Source organism: Rattus norvegicus, chromosome 5 (genome assembly GCF_036323735.1).
Source record: "Rattus norvegicus strain BN/NHsdMcwi chromosome 5, GRCr8, whole genome shotgun sequence".
Lineage (NCBI taxonomy): Eukaryota > Metazoa > Chordata > Mammalia > Rodentia > Muridae > Rattus > Rattus norvegicus.
Window position 1 is genome coordinate 92,607,256 of NC_086023.1, and position 14,847 is coordinate 92,622,102.

The 14,847-nt window shown below is 36.3% G+C and overlaps 1 protein-coding gene across 7 annotated transcripts in view; it reads right to left on the reverse strand.

The window, feature by feature from the left end:
* Positions 1–14,847, reverse strand: part of Rasef (RAS and EF hand domain containing) — a 70,379-nt gene that overhangs the window by 12,108 nt on the left and 43,424 nt on the right. For 3 of the 7 annotated variants that reach the window (NM_001277334.1, XM_039109486.2, XM_039109488.1), the window contains 9 exons: positions 14,093–14,208; positions 12,736–12,804; positions 11,033–11,117; positions 10,078–10,166; positions 7,077–7,311; positions 6,642–6,779; positions 6,407–6,551; positions 2,648–2,729; positions 1,358–1,472 (listed from right to left, as the gene is read on the reverse strand). In NM_001277334.1, the coding sequence (NP_001264263.1) occupies positions 1,358–1,472; positions 2,648–2,729; positions 6,407–6,551; positions 6,642–6,779; positions 7,077–7,311; positions 10,078–10,166; positions 11,033–11,117; positions 12,736–12,804; positions 14,093–14,208 (1,074 nt within the window). Of the gene's footprint in view, positions 1–1,357; positions 1,473–2,647; positions 2,730–6,406; positions 6,552–6,641; positions 6,780–7,076; positions 7,312–7,346; positions 8,394–10,077; positions 10,167–11,032; positions 11,118–12,735; positions 12,805–14,092; positions 14,209–14,419; positions 14,494–14,847 lie in introns of those variants that run through there. The other 4 variants (XM_039109491.2, XM_039109490.2, XM_063287358.1 and 1 more) reach the window with 4 other exon arrangements.

Sequence of the window (14,847 nt, forward strand, 5' to 3'; positions counted from 1 at the left end):
CTCTTTGCTCACTGAGTTCTATTCAGTAGTAAGAGGCTCTCTTGCTCACTCCTTAGGCTTCCTTTAATTTCATCAAGACAACTGCTATTCATTTGTAACTCATTCTTGTTCTTTACCAAAGTAATAGACGATGTTGAATCAAAAGGTTCTGAGCTCCACTCCATCTCTTCATATATGAACACAAACAAGTGTCATTTATTCCCTATGCCCCAGGTACTGATAATATGTAAATTTTATTTATTTTTGTCTTATTTTTCAGAAGTTGTAGAAATAATGTAATATATAAATAATTTTATCAAGTAAAAAATTACAGAAATGAGGTTAATTGAATTTATAGTGTCTTTTCAGATAGGGTGGTTTATACATGGACTGACCCTGGACTCTGACCTCATAGGTAGCAATGAATATCCTAGTAAGAGCACCAGTGGAAGGGGAAGCCCTGGGTCCTGCTAAGACTGAACCCCCAGTGAACTAGACTGGTGGGGGGAGGGCGGCAATGGGGGGAGGGTTGGGAGGGGAACACCCATAAGGAAGGGGAGGGGGGAGGGGGATGTTTGCCTGGATACTGGGAAAGGGAATAACACTCGAAATGTATATAAGAAATACTCAAGTTAATAAAAAAAAAAGATAGGGTGGTCTGGTAGAACAAGGACATATTTATGTTTCACATTTTAAAAATTCCAATCACACAATATCTCTTTGATTAATGCTGTAGTCAGAAAGAGAATATTAATCCACAGGTACACTTGAGATCAGACAGCACTTGTCTTCAGCCATGACTGTAACTTACTGTTTAAAATAAAAGTGTTATACTTGATTGGGAAGTTGTATTCACCACTCGTTTATATTTTAAAGAAAGCACCCTATTGGTTTATGATTGTCAGTAACACTTATTAATATACCTCCTATTTTAAAAAATTCTGATTGTGAAACTAAATGATATGAAAGGTCCTTAAGTGGAGACATAATAATCTTGACACTGAAGTCATTCATATCTGTGATGTCTAAAAATCCCACATTGCAACTAAAATAAGGTCAGCTTTCAATCTTAACCCTTACTAATACCCTGGTGGTAACTCAACTGTTTATAAAATTCCTGTGATACTGTACATCCAATTCTATTACTTTCATTTTTGTAAAAGTTGCTTTTTTAGCTACTTGAGTCCCCACTTCATTACACAAGGTTTCTTTATTTTATTTAGCAAAGAACCCAGAAGTTGATTTCAGAAACTACTTCAAGAAGTATCTTCAACTTCAGAAAAGTCCCTTGGTCCTAATCATCTTCACTCCAGCACAAAACAATGACATTTCTTTACAATCTATGACTCCCTTGTGTAGTTGTCTATTTCTTCCTTACCTCAACCATAGCTACCCATTCTCGTACATTAAGAAAGCTTTTCTCACAAGTAACATCGTACAGCAGTAAGACACCATCTGCTTTTCGGAAGTAAGACTTGGCGATACTTCTAAATCTGGAAAAGACAAAACAAAATCTCATTGCCATCCCACCATATCATTATTGCTGTGCACCCGATCTCTCCTGTGCCTTCCAGTCTTTACTTTCTATAACCAATTCTAACAAATAAAGCCTTAGTAATAGGCATTACTGATTAGTATCATTAAGAACATTGAAGAAGCCCATCCTTTTTCCATCAGACAATCCCATGAATGTCTCTCAAACCCAAACGTTAGCCACAATGAAGACGAAAGCATAATGACAAAATTCAACACCAGACACCAGCTACCAGGCAGGTGGAAATCTAAATCTTCTTCAAACTGAGGCAGAGAGTAACTGAAAAAGAAATCTGTTATTGAGCAATATGAACTTCACATGCACATGTGTGCATATGTTTATACATATACCCCAAATTTCTAGATGCTGGGTAATAGTGTTCTGAAAGGGCTGTATTGGGTCTTGTGCTTGTTTTGTTTGTTTGTTTGCTTGTTTTACATGAAAGGAGATAATTTATTAAGGGGCCGACAGAGAGGAACCTGGACATAAGTTGAATCATGCTTGTAGCCTATCTTTAAAGGCTAAAAAACAAGAAACACGGTGTAGTGAAATCTGTAGTGACCAAGAACAGGAATCAGTCCCCTATGTTCATCACTAAATCTTAGTACAATGAATAGAGCCTGGTATAGACACAGGAATCTCAAACACTCATTGTCTACTTCAATAGATTTTGACCTACAGAGAACTAGATAAAAATCAAAACTTGTGCTTCATACACGGTCCTGGGCAAGAATTTTAAGCTATGGAATCACTAGAGTGTGCCTTATCTGGTGTCACTGCCCTTCAATCAAGAATAATTAACAGAGTTTCTTCAATCATCATTTACTGCTCCAAAAATAAGTACCCCTCAAAGTGATGGTGCATTCAGAAATGCTGGCTCCTCTCCACAGCAAAGTATAATGTACCAACCAAACATCATTTCAGTAGAAGATCAAAGGCCCTCTTCTCGTACAAATGATATATACAAATAGGAGCAGATATTGGAAAGATGAGCTTCATCATTACATATATACCTTACAGTTATACATTCAATATTTTAACACACCATAATATATTGCAAATAATAATAGTATAGCTAAACTATGAGGCTTGTCATTGTATACCTTAATCCAAAACACTATGAACAGCACTTGCCTTTCTTGTCCAGCTGTATCCCAGAGCTGAAGGACTGTTGGTTCACCATCTACCATCAGAGTTTTCATTTGGAAATCAACTCCTGAAACAGAAATACAGGTAATTCTGTAAGTTTGTGACTTAAATGATAGGAAAGGTAAAGCCAAAGTAGAAAGAAATACACTTGGCTTTCAAAGACTGAGGTTCAAATAAGTTAGATCACATATGTATAGATAGATGAGGTAGCTGAAGCCAGGCTGATTCAAGGAAGGACTGGCTCTATGGAATAGTGAAAACTCAGTTCTTTTTTCCAAGATGATTATACACAAACCCATATGTGTGCATGCAAAGCTGTATGTATCTGTATCCACATGCATACATACATATATATATATATGTTATATGTGTTCTGTTTATATATTTTAAGTATATACATGCATATAACATTGTATGTACAGGTACACGGATGCTCACATGTGACCACTACATACACAAAAACATGTATGTATATGTATATATATACATATATATGTATGCATATGTGTGTATGCATATGGTTGTGTATATCACATGCACGTCAGGGTCTCTAGCAACCAGAGCAATATTTTAGTTCTTTTATGAATTAAAATGAAGTAAACTTCCAGTTTTGTAATCTCAGAATTTATCAGTAAATTATAAATTTATAATTACAAATTGTAAAGGACCAATGTGATGAGAGCAATCAATTTGTTTCATCATTTCTCATTGTCTAAATAACTCTTCACATGAAAAACAAAAGCAATTGATAATGTGTTTCAAACCCCTTCTACTGATTATTTTGTAAATTTGAAAATAATGGTACTAAAATTTCTAGTTTTTGTTAGTTCCTTGTGTAGCTTTGGTACCAGGATAATAGTGGTAAGAAGAATTAGGAAATGCTTTCTCAGTTTCTATTTTGCAGAATAATTTGAACAGTATTTGTGTTAGTTCTTTAAAGATCTGGCAGAATCCTTTGCTTAATCCACCTGACCCTAGATTGTGCTTGGGAGATTATAATTACTGCTACTATTTCATCAGGGGATATAGGCTGTGTTAAATTGTTTATTTCATCTTGATTTAGCTTGGGTAAGTTACAAATATGAAAATACTCATTTCTTTTATGTTTTTCCAATTTGATGAAAATACAGAATTTTATTTTATTTTTACCTTTTAAATTTAATTTTTTATTATTTTGTTTGTGGACATATAAATTCTCAACCTGTTGGTCATAATTTCTTTGGGAGTCATGACCCTTTCACAGGATTATTCACTACAGGTCATAACAGTAGCAAAATTACATTTATGTAGTAGCAAGGAAAATAAACTTATGGTTGGGGTCACCACAACATGATCAACTGTGTTAAAAGGTTGTAGTATTAAGAAAGTTGAGAGCTACTAATGTGGAAGAATGATAATAGATCCAAACTATCACATAGAACAAAATGCAGATATAAGTGAATTAAGTTGCTTAATATATCACCAAATACCCCAAATAGACAGGAGAGTAAGGGGAATAAGGTCGAACTCACTGACACAGGAAAGAACTTTCTGAAAAAATACATCAATAAAATGGTTATTGTGATTAACAATTAATAAATGAAACCTCATGAAAAGCTTCTGTACTATAAGAACACTACCATTTTAGCCCACACGATGATTAAAAACTCCTCACCAATTATATAACAGATAGAGAATTAACATCTAGAATATATAAAGAATTAAAAACAATTAAACACCAGGAAAACAACTCAATTAAAATACATAATACAGAATGAAGTGAAGAGTTCTCAAAAGATAAAGCACATATGCCTGAGAAACATTTAAAGGGCATGTCCAATATTCATGGTCATCTGGAAATAGTAAATAAGAACAACTTAGAGATCTCATCTTACCCAGTCAGAATAGTCAAGATGAATAAAATAAATGACAGCTAATATTGGTGAGGATACAGAGAAAGGGGAACACTTAATCATTGCTGGTAGGAGTGCAAACTTGTACAGTCACTATGGAACTGAGTGTAGTAGTTCCTCAGGAAGCTGGGACTAGATCCACCTCAAGACACAGCTATAGCATTATTAGGCAGATAACCAAACACTGTATGACCTACTACACAGATAACCTGCTCAGTCGTGTTTTGCTGCTCTAATCATAATAGTCAGAAACTGGAAACAGGCCAGCTGTCTATCAACTGAGGATAGATAATAAAAATGCCAAACATTTATTACTTATTACAAAAAGTGAAGTTATTCAATTTGTAGGCAAATAGTTGGAGGTAGAAAAAGATCAACCAGAGCAACACCCAGACACCCCGAAATAAATATTCCACATTTTCCCTTATATGTGCCTATTAGCTTTTATACTTTCAATATGATATAAAAAGGCAATAAAATGACTCCTAATAACATATTGCTACATCAACAGATAAGTGTTTATGCTACACACATCAGAGAAGACTCTTCTTAGAGTAGATGGCTATTAACACAGAGATTTACAATTGGGTGAGGTACAGCAAGTGAAAGATTTTGGAGCACTCAGTTCTTAAAGAGATCAAGGCTCAGTAATCTATGTGGAAGAGGTGGCAAAAAAATTCTAAGAGCTAGATTGGATGGATATCTTCAAGGAGTCTGAGTCGTCCAGAGAGAGTAGAACTGATGAACACATGAACTGACAGAGACTGTTAGCATGCGTGGGATCGGCACATTTTCAAGCCAGATGAGGTCCCAAAACAGAGAATATTGGACATCATGAGGTCCTACCCCTAACAATGAAGATATTTACAATTGATACCTGTTGGCCAAAGGAAAATCTTTCTCTACAATGCTGTGTTACTAAGTATATTAGCCACACACTAGGGCAGGTCCCATGCCCAGGTATAGTAAACCAACACAATTGAACGCCGTGGTTTGGGTGGAAGAGATTTTTGGTTTGGTTTGTTATATTTTGCCTTGTTTCTTCTTTGTTTTAATTTTTCTTTTCTTTTTCTTTCTTTCTTGGGTTTTTTTATATATAATGTGGACTTTGCTTTTGAGAGAGAGAGAACATGAAATTGGGTGGGTAGGGATATGGGAGTATCTGGTAGGAGATGAGTGAGGGAGCCAACATGATCAAAACATATGGTGTACAAAATATAATTAAAAATAGTGTTTAGAACAGATTCAATAAAAAGAACGAGAAGAGTGAAAAAGAAAAGAAACAAAGAAAAAATACTACTGCTTCAACTCACTTTCTTGTCAACATGTGGAAATCAGCACAAATACAGATTCAATTTTAACCTTTAACTCCCATTTGCCATGGTCATTACAAAGTTCTTAGCATTAAATCAAAGTGTCTGGCACTTCTTTCTGAATCTCATTTTTGAAATCCATTTTGGTCAACTTATTTCCACTGGTGTGAAAGTCCCTTAAAGATTCAGACTTATTCAGCTTTCTTCAGCATGTACCTTCAGCATTCCAGTAATAGCAGGCAGGCTATCTACAAAGGGTTTGGGAAACACATGCTGCACAGAAGACGCTACTACACCTAAGCAGGCTTTGTGTGATTGAACTGTCCACAGAGAGTTCCATCATCTGTTGGTTTTTTTTCCACAATAAACTTTAATTAAAATAACAGATTATTCTATGCACACATACACACAGTCTCTGTATAGATGAATTCATACACAGGTATTTTAATCTGTGAATTTGTGTACATAATTCTGAAAAAAAAAAAGAAATCACGCTGGAGATTGCAATTCTACTGGGGTCAGTGAAGTAAGAGCCATACCTAGGGTTGCACTTGTGTTTCCCTGAAACTCATTCTTGCAGAGTCGCATGAGGAAGCTGGACTTTCCCACTGCAGCATCACCGGCCAGCACAATCTTGTAAGCCTTCTGAGATGTGGACTTCAAGGTGTTATTCACCATGTCTGTCTAGAAGGAAATTACCACACAGGTGATGACAGAGTCATTTGTCCTCTTAAATAGCATGCCATAAAGAAAGGGTTGTTGAAAGCTACATACTTCAGGTGAAAGAGCTGAGATGGTCTTTCTGGAGGAACTAACAGTGCTGCCCTCACCAGCAGACCCCTGGGGATGCCCGTGTAAGACAGAGGCCACGCTTTCACAATCGAATGTTTCTTCATCCCTCATATCAGGAACCTGTCAAAAAACACCAACCATTAAATAAACAAATCTTTCACATGTATGCATCACATACCAAAAAATATTAAAACTGTGCCACTGAGTCCACTGCCAGTGTGGTTGCTGAACAACCTCCTCTTCAAGGCAAATCTTTTCTCTCTAGTATGCTAAGGAGAAAAATCCATTCTAATGAATAAGCTTCCTATTTGTGACCTTAAGAACATAAGCTATATGCTGTTAAGACAGAGTTCCATAAAACATGGTGGAAGATTTCAGTCAAAGGAAAGCATCAGAGCATCATGGCTTCTGGCTTACATCTGTGTCTGACGTATCTCCCTCAAGGCTCTCCTCTGTTCTGTGCAAACTCTGAAATCCTTCCTGGGGCTTGTAGTCCACCTCAGAATCACACTCATTAGAATCTCTCAGAGTAGACAGGCCACTGTCAAAACAGCTTTCGGGGAGGCTGTCAACTTCATAATTCATCTTCTGCAGAGGGTCACAGAGAGCCAAACAGTCACAATCCTCATCTGCATATGAAGAATGGGATGACCTTGTGATAAAAGAGGAAACAATTTACCAAGGAGTTCACAATACACAAGAACATAACGGGGCAGGCTCATCAGTCATTTGCCAGAGATATAGGACAGAACGTTCCATTAGCATTGGCAAAGGAAGTGTACAAAGCACAATCAGTTCATGTTGCTCAGCTTTCTATGATGACCAAAGACCTCAAATGAGAAATCTTATATATGTTACTCATTTAAATTGGCTGATCTCTATCTTGATACACAGAATGAGTATCCTAGATACAAATACAACACTACTATTTTTATTACAGTACATTCACACCACATTCTGAATACTTTGTCTACTTCTAGATTATAATTCTTTTCTATTTTGTGTTATTTATTTGTTTATTTTTAAGACAGGCTGTTGGGAAATTTTTTCTTAGGCATAGGAGGGGCAATTAGGCAAAGCCTATCCTTATTCAATGTCCTGATCATATTGTGCTTACTTACAGAGCATGGGTGAGGGGCTACTGACAGGATCATGAGTGAACAGAAGAAGCTGAACTGGAAGGTATGGATAGCTTCCCCACAGCCACACAACTGGAGCACCTCTATTAGCCTTTCCTAATCATTAGGTACTCTGGTCTCTCCCCAAGACTTCAAGGCCATGTGCAATCAGTACAAAACAACATTCAACTGGTTTGGGGGCAATGACTGAATAGTTAGGTCTCTAACTTCTTCTTCTATGACAGAAAATAAACAGTCAATATCCTAAGACTAAAGACTTTCTGGAAGTAAGAAGAGCTGTATATTAGCATTAAAAAAAAAAGCACCCTGAGAACTTCATATATCGAACTAACTAACTCCAAGGAGGGAAGATTCTCACAGGCAACAGTAGTTTGTAGTTGGGTTCAGAATTAAGAACTGAAGATGTGCTTGCCTTTGAGATCCTGGTGATACAATGAAGATCCTATCCCTTAGAATATACTGGAGACAAACTCTCATTCCAGTACTAGACTTCATTTGTGGCATCATTCTTTCAAGAATAAATCCTAATGAGACTTCTGAAGTAATTTTGTTTTGTATGCTTCTTCTACATCTTGCTGATGATAACTGTTCTTAACTATTAGTACAGAAAAAGTAGCAGCAAATCTTCATTCTAAAAATGTATATTTTTAGTAACTTTATAATCACCTGCTTATAAATAAACCATTCTTTTAATAAAATTAATGAATCAGTAAAAAAAAAAAACAAAAAACAAGACCATGCTTTTACACAATCTGTAGTGACAGACATATCCAGTGGCAGCAAAACCATAAGCTAACACCAGGAGTGGTGGAATACTACTGACCATCAACAACTTGAAATCTGAGCAGCTATTACATATTTGTCACAAGACTGGACCTGATGGCAACCCCCACAGGACTGAGGAAAGGATGGAAAGCATCATTAAAAGGGGGATCAACTCATCATATATGCTTGAATGAGATTCTCTAGTGACATATATAGGTTCCCTCCTGGTCCTATAAGTATGCCTTATAAACTCATTGGTTTATCAAGTTGGACTATAATGGAACTGTATCTTTAGCCTTTCTTTGATGCCCAAGAAAAAGTCATGCAATATTAGGATAGTTAAGAACATGCTTATCCATATTAAAAGTACTGCCCCAACACACAAAAGAGGACAAAACTGAATTTAACAGCTTCAAACACATGGAAAGCTTTAATATATAGTATTGAGGCTTGGTGTTTTACAAATCTATTGTAATGTTAAGTATGCCCTCCCACCCCCAGCCCCAGACCTGGAGTCTGCTAGCCTCTGTGAACCTGCACCCAAGTTAACTCTGATCAGCCAATAGCTGGGCAGAAGAGACATAGGTGTAGGTGAGGTTTCATGGGCTTGCAAAAAAAAGAAGCCAACATGGGATAGAAGAACGTACAAGAGAGGAGAAAGGAGAGCTACCATAGGTTAGCTGAGCCATAAAAACGTGGCCATGCGGGTTGGCCAATTGTAGCTAAGAGCAGCCCAGATGAAACATAGTAATAACTTGGTTATGGATAGGAAGGTATATTCTAACAGCATGGCAGGTAGGCAGTTGCCCAACTATTGCGATGTTAAGGTATATTAAAATATAAAGGTAGTGTGTGTGTTTTTCATCGAAGAACATAAATGGTCAAAAACAGAGAAGAAACTGAGCTATGATTTTAAATATATTTACTACAGTATACTTTTTACCTTCTTTGTTTTTTACACTTTGATGTATCACAAACTTAACTTTTAGCTAGCAGCACAAGAAATGTGTACCCATGCACACATACACATACACACAGACATGCAGACACACTGACACACACACGCACAAATAATCACTGTTTATTTGATCTCTTAAAAGGCAAGTTAAATTCTAACTTTTGGCATGTTTCAATGTTTCCTTTAGTATTTAGTAACTCATAAACATAGCCATATTATTTATATGTTTTGAATATTAAATACTGACAGATCATGACAAAAGTCTCAGCACAATACACCATTCATAATGCAAGAGCACAGGGCACAGTTCAAGGTGAGGTATAAATGGGTGTGCACGCAAAATCATTCAAAGCACATCAAGAAAATTACTGTCCTGTATAAAATTGTTTACTTACTGTTTTCTCACTTTTAACATTTCTAGACATTATTATAAGATCATAATAAATATTAATTATTACTTAAATATATTCCTTTATTTTAATTCAGCTCTAAGATAATTTGTCTTGCTTTTGACTTTGATCTAGAACTCAGATAATAAAAAGCAGGTGCTACATACCTATCGTAGCCCAGTGGTTGAGAAGAATGATGATTAAACTTGGGACTGCTGCTAGAAATTGTATTCCCTGGTGATATGTTATTCATACGCTGTAATACACAAGCAGTTGTTAATATGTGGACATTTTATATATCACAGACAGACATGCTTATGCATACCCACACAATTTAACTCCCAATACACATAAAAAAATCTATGACCCACCCCACATGAACAAATATGAACATGAAAAAATCATTTTGAAAGTTTCAATAAGCATAACAGACAAAGTTTCTCTTTCTCATCAGATCTCACTGTTATATAGCTCTACTGCACTCTATAAAAGTCTGCTTGCTCTTTGGGCATGCCAGGACGGGACAGCACTACATCAGGTTCGTCAAATTCATCTCCTCTAGAAGCAAAATTGTGTGAGTGATATTCCACATCCTAATCTGACACTAAAGCCTCTTTCCTAAAGCTGTGCCACAAAAACACAGTACGAGGCTTCATTGCAAATGCAATCTGGGCAAACTTGTTTCTGCCAGGAGGGTTCAAAAGCGCACACCCAAAGCCCAAAGTCAAGTGTGTGCTGTAGAAATTATCACTAGCCAGAATCATAGCTATCTCATCCTCACTGGCAACATTTTTTTAATGACCACAGAATTTCTCTCATTTTCTTTTATTTGCAATCCTTCTTTGCAAACTAATCAACTCATATATCATTAAATGCTCTAGAAAAAAAATCACACATTTAGCATCTTTCCCTTAGAACATTTAATTTAAGAATTTGGATAGCATCATTTATTTATTCAAATGGCCAGATCATATTATTAATTTAAAAATATTATTCTTTTATTTTCTGTTAAGATTGTCTCACTATAAGACCAACATGAAGGTATCGTAAAATATCAGATGAGTTTTCAAGCCCCAAAACACTTTATCAAGACAAAGAACAGAAAAAGGGGACACTGAATACCAAGGATTTGGTGAGCTTGCTGTAAGTGTTTTCAAGGGCACTTCTAAGGCCGTCATTACTATCATGAAGCTTCCGGTTAGCTGTTCTGTATGGGAAGAATTAGACAAACATATATAAGAAGCACTGGGGGATCAATGTTCCCACTTTTTTCAGGCAGTGGCATTCAGAATGTACAGATATGTCACAGTTCTTGCAATTTTCTGATTCACTTCAAAACCCAGAAACAAAGTCAGAAGCAGATATAAATGGCAATGAACGGATTAATTAGTTTACTTTCCTGTAGATCTGGGAGCATTTTAAGAACAAATGGTGGGCTGAGGCACTCACTCTTCCCTCTGATAACTCCTGTGTCAACAGGCTTCATGCAGTTCTTTATCATCCAGCTCTCACAGCTCAGTCCCAGGCAGGGATAATGCAGTGTGCTATGTACCACACTGGCTATTCCTACATCCTATCCTCTTCATGTCCTGATGGGATTTTATATCAAGCAAACACTTGGCTAGTGATCTCAGACTAATTAAGAGCTTAAATATGAACTTAAGAATCTCACAGGATATAATGAAAGTCATTTAAAAACCACTTCCCTTGGCTAAAAAATGAAGATCTCAGAGCCCTTTCCCCACAGAGTATCTAATTTTCCTGTTGGTAGCCACTTCATCCTTAATCTCTCAGTTCTGTTATCAGTTCTACCAGGACGGAGAATTCATTGAACTTCCATAGCTCTCCATGGGGAAATATATACTTTTCTTTTGTTGTATTTCCTCTAAATTTGGTGATATACATTCATTTCTTTGTATATTCTATATTAATATATATATAGTGATATATATGTATATATATATATATGTATTTACTTCTATGAGCAACTAGTTTCTATCATCCTCCCCTACTAAACTCATGAAGAAAGATTTTTTTCTATTCACTATTCCATCCCCAATTCCAGGGGTGCCTCATACATGACAGCTGTTAACTGAGAAAGCTATTGACTAGGTTAATGAGTAAATGAACTCATAAGTCTATAGAACACATGACCTCTGCAGTTTCCACAGCTGAGACTTATTGAATATTAAAAACTGGAGAAGAAAAATTTGCTAAGCCAACATTATTTCATTTAGAAGATTGAAAACCAAAGAAAATACTGTATATGTGAACAAATTGAGGAACACCAAGGTTTCTTGAAAAAGAACCTCAGAGAATAAAAGTACTACTACTTATTTTGAAGTTGACAGTTTAGGATAATATTTCTAAAGCAATAGTGTTTTAAACAAAAAACCAAAGTGTGTGTGTGTGTGTGTGTGTGTGTGTGTGTATACATATATATATATATATATATATATATATATATTCAGCTGTAGTCAGCATAACAAACTAAGAAAAAATAACTAAACATTATCCTATGACCTCATTCGTGTGTAGACCTGAGGAGCTCTCCAGATACACAATAGAGAGCCTTGAGGCTGAGGGCTATATTCCTCACAGATATAACAAACACATGACATATGCTTTTCTAACTTGCAGAGATTTTGAGAACAGACTTCACTGAAAGAAATAATTCAGTTAGGGGTGAGTCAGAAAAGGAAGTGGCCATGCCAAATGTATGGCAATGAGAAGACAATTACCTAAACACTGGACATGGCAGGTTGTGTTACAGGTTTCATTAACACAAATGGGCTAAAATGCAGTGAGCATTTCATAGAACTTACTGGAGGACTTCAATTTGCCTCTCAAGATTACTTCGATCTTCATTGAACTCTCGGATTAGTTCCAGATCCCTGCAAAATTATATGTTATATGTTATATGAGATAGCAGGTGTGAGCATGGGGCATGGGCAAACTCATCAGTATCTCCCAATCCCCAAGAGCTATCAGGCTTCATTTATAGAAACCTAGTCATTTGCTACTGAGTTAAAAGCCAGTTGCATAGAGAAATTTTAGTTTCTTAGCCAAAAAGATGATCCCTATCAGAATGTCTGTAAACTAGCTTATCAACTTCTTGTGTTTTAAAAAGTTCTTTATTATTCAAACCAGTGATCTAACCATCTCTCTTTCTCCAAGCTAGTCTTTCTTCTCTGTGACCCTGCTTCTCTGATTTTCCTTGAACTTACATATTTAAGACTTTTTGTTCCTCCCAGCTGTAAAGTGGAAATAATAAAGGTCCCTACAAGAGAGGATATATGTGGATGAAGCCATAGACACTAATAATGTGCCAAGGACGGTCCCGGTAGGTGGCACTGCTACTTGCTTCAGCTGATATTGCTGTCCCTGGATCCTTTGTTGCTTGGCCAACACAGCAGATCTTTTCTCTTGTATTCACCTCCTGTGGCTCCTTAACAAAGGCTGAAACTGGCCCTGGTGTTGCTGGCCCTCCTCAGTGTACACTGCTTAACTTTTTGTTTTGACTTTCTCAGCTGAACTTAAAATTTTTAAAGAGCAGTGGCATATGTTTCTTTTATATATGTTGAAACCACACCTCATTATATGTAAGGATTCAGACAGAATATATGCAGTAAAAGTTGTACCACTTAATAATACTATAATGCCTTAATTCTGAAAGTTTGAAAATAAAAATAAATAAAACCTCTTTCCCCTAAATGTCCAAATTTACTCACTCTGTATATGCATATAACTGTATCTCTCATGTAAAAGTGTCTATCTCTGATTACGTGAACTTACGTTGTTAATATCAATACCTCAAAACTAAAGCACTGAATAGTTAATGGCTCTCATTCTTGTTTTAGGCCAGAATTCCTATCTGACAAGCACTTTTAATGGAGGTTTGTTTTTATACATTATTTTCCTCCCAAAGCCACTTGAAACAAATAATTTTTAAGCCACAGTATTTTCCTCCCAAGGCCATTGAAACAAATAATTTTTAAGCCCTACACTGGCCTAAGATACCTGTAATTCAAACGGTTACTCTTTACACACACACACACACACACACACACACACACACACACACACACACGCAGAAATCTGTCACTCAAGGTAGCATTCTTACAAAGCAATATATATTCCCCAAAGGTAAAGAATGACCCTCTATTATGAATAGTTTCATACCGTTCAGAATTCATAGTCTGGTCAGCATAATCACTTTTCAAAGCATCTAGTTCACTCTGAAGAAAGGCTAAATTTGTCTGTGTCTCCAAAAGATCTTTTTTGAGTTTTTGATTTTCCTAAAGTGAATAAATCATGAGGGGCATTAGACTCAGGCTTTTTTGCATCTAAAATATGTAGGCATAATATTATTTCGCACTGTGTAAGGCTTATCCTTGTAATATTCAAATGCTGATTTCTCTACCCTCATATCTTCTTTCAATCTGGACACGACATTTCAATGCTTTTGTCAAAAATCTCCTTTCTCAAGTTTGTGTAAACAATGCTTACCATTTACTCTCTGCCTTGTCAATAAAAGCTGATCACACAATGGCTGCACATAAGAAAGAATAGGGTGGGACTTCCGTCAGCTAGGGGAGGGAGAGAGATAGAAGAGTAAGATAGATTGAGCCTTGAGGAGAGGGAGAAGAGAAGTCACGGAAAAATACATCTGAAGTTCAGAGAGCCAGAAATATACTAAAACTCAAGTATCTCAGGATTTTGTCTGGGAGGTAGCCAGTTAACCGAGAGGATTAACATAGATCAATGACTTCCCAGATATTTTGGCAATGCTTGACTGAATGAATATATATTGGTGCCTCTTTGTCATTACTGGAGAACTAGCTAGGATAAAGAAAAACAGCTGCTGTATTACAGCTTACATTTATATTAAAATTACTGTTACACACTATATAGTGCAATACCATAAAAATAACACC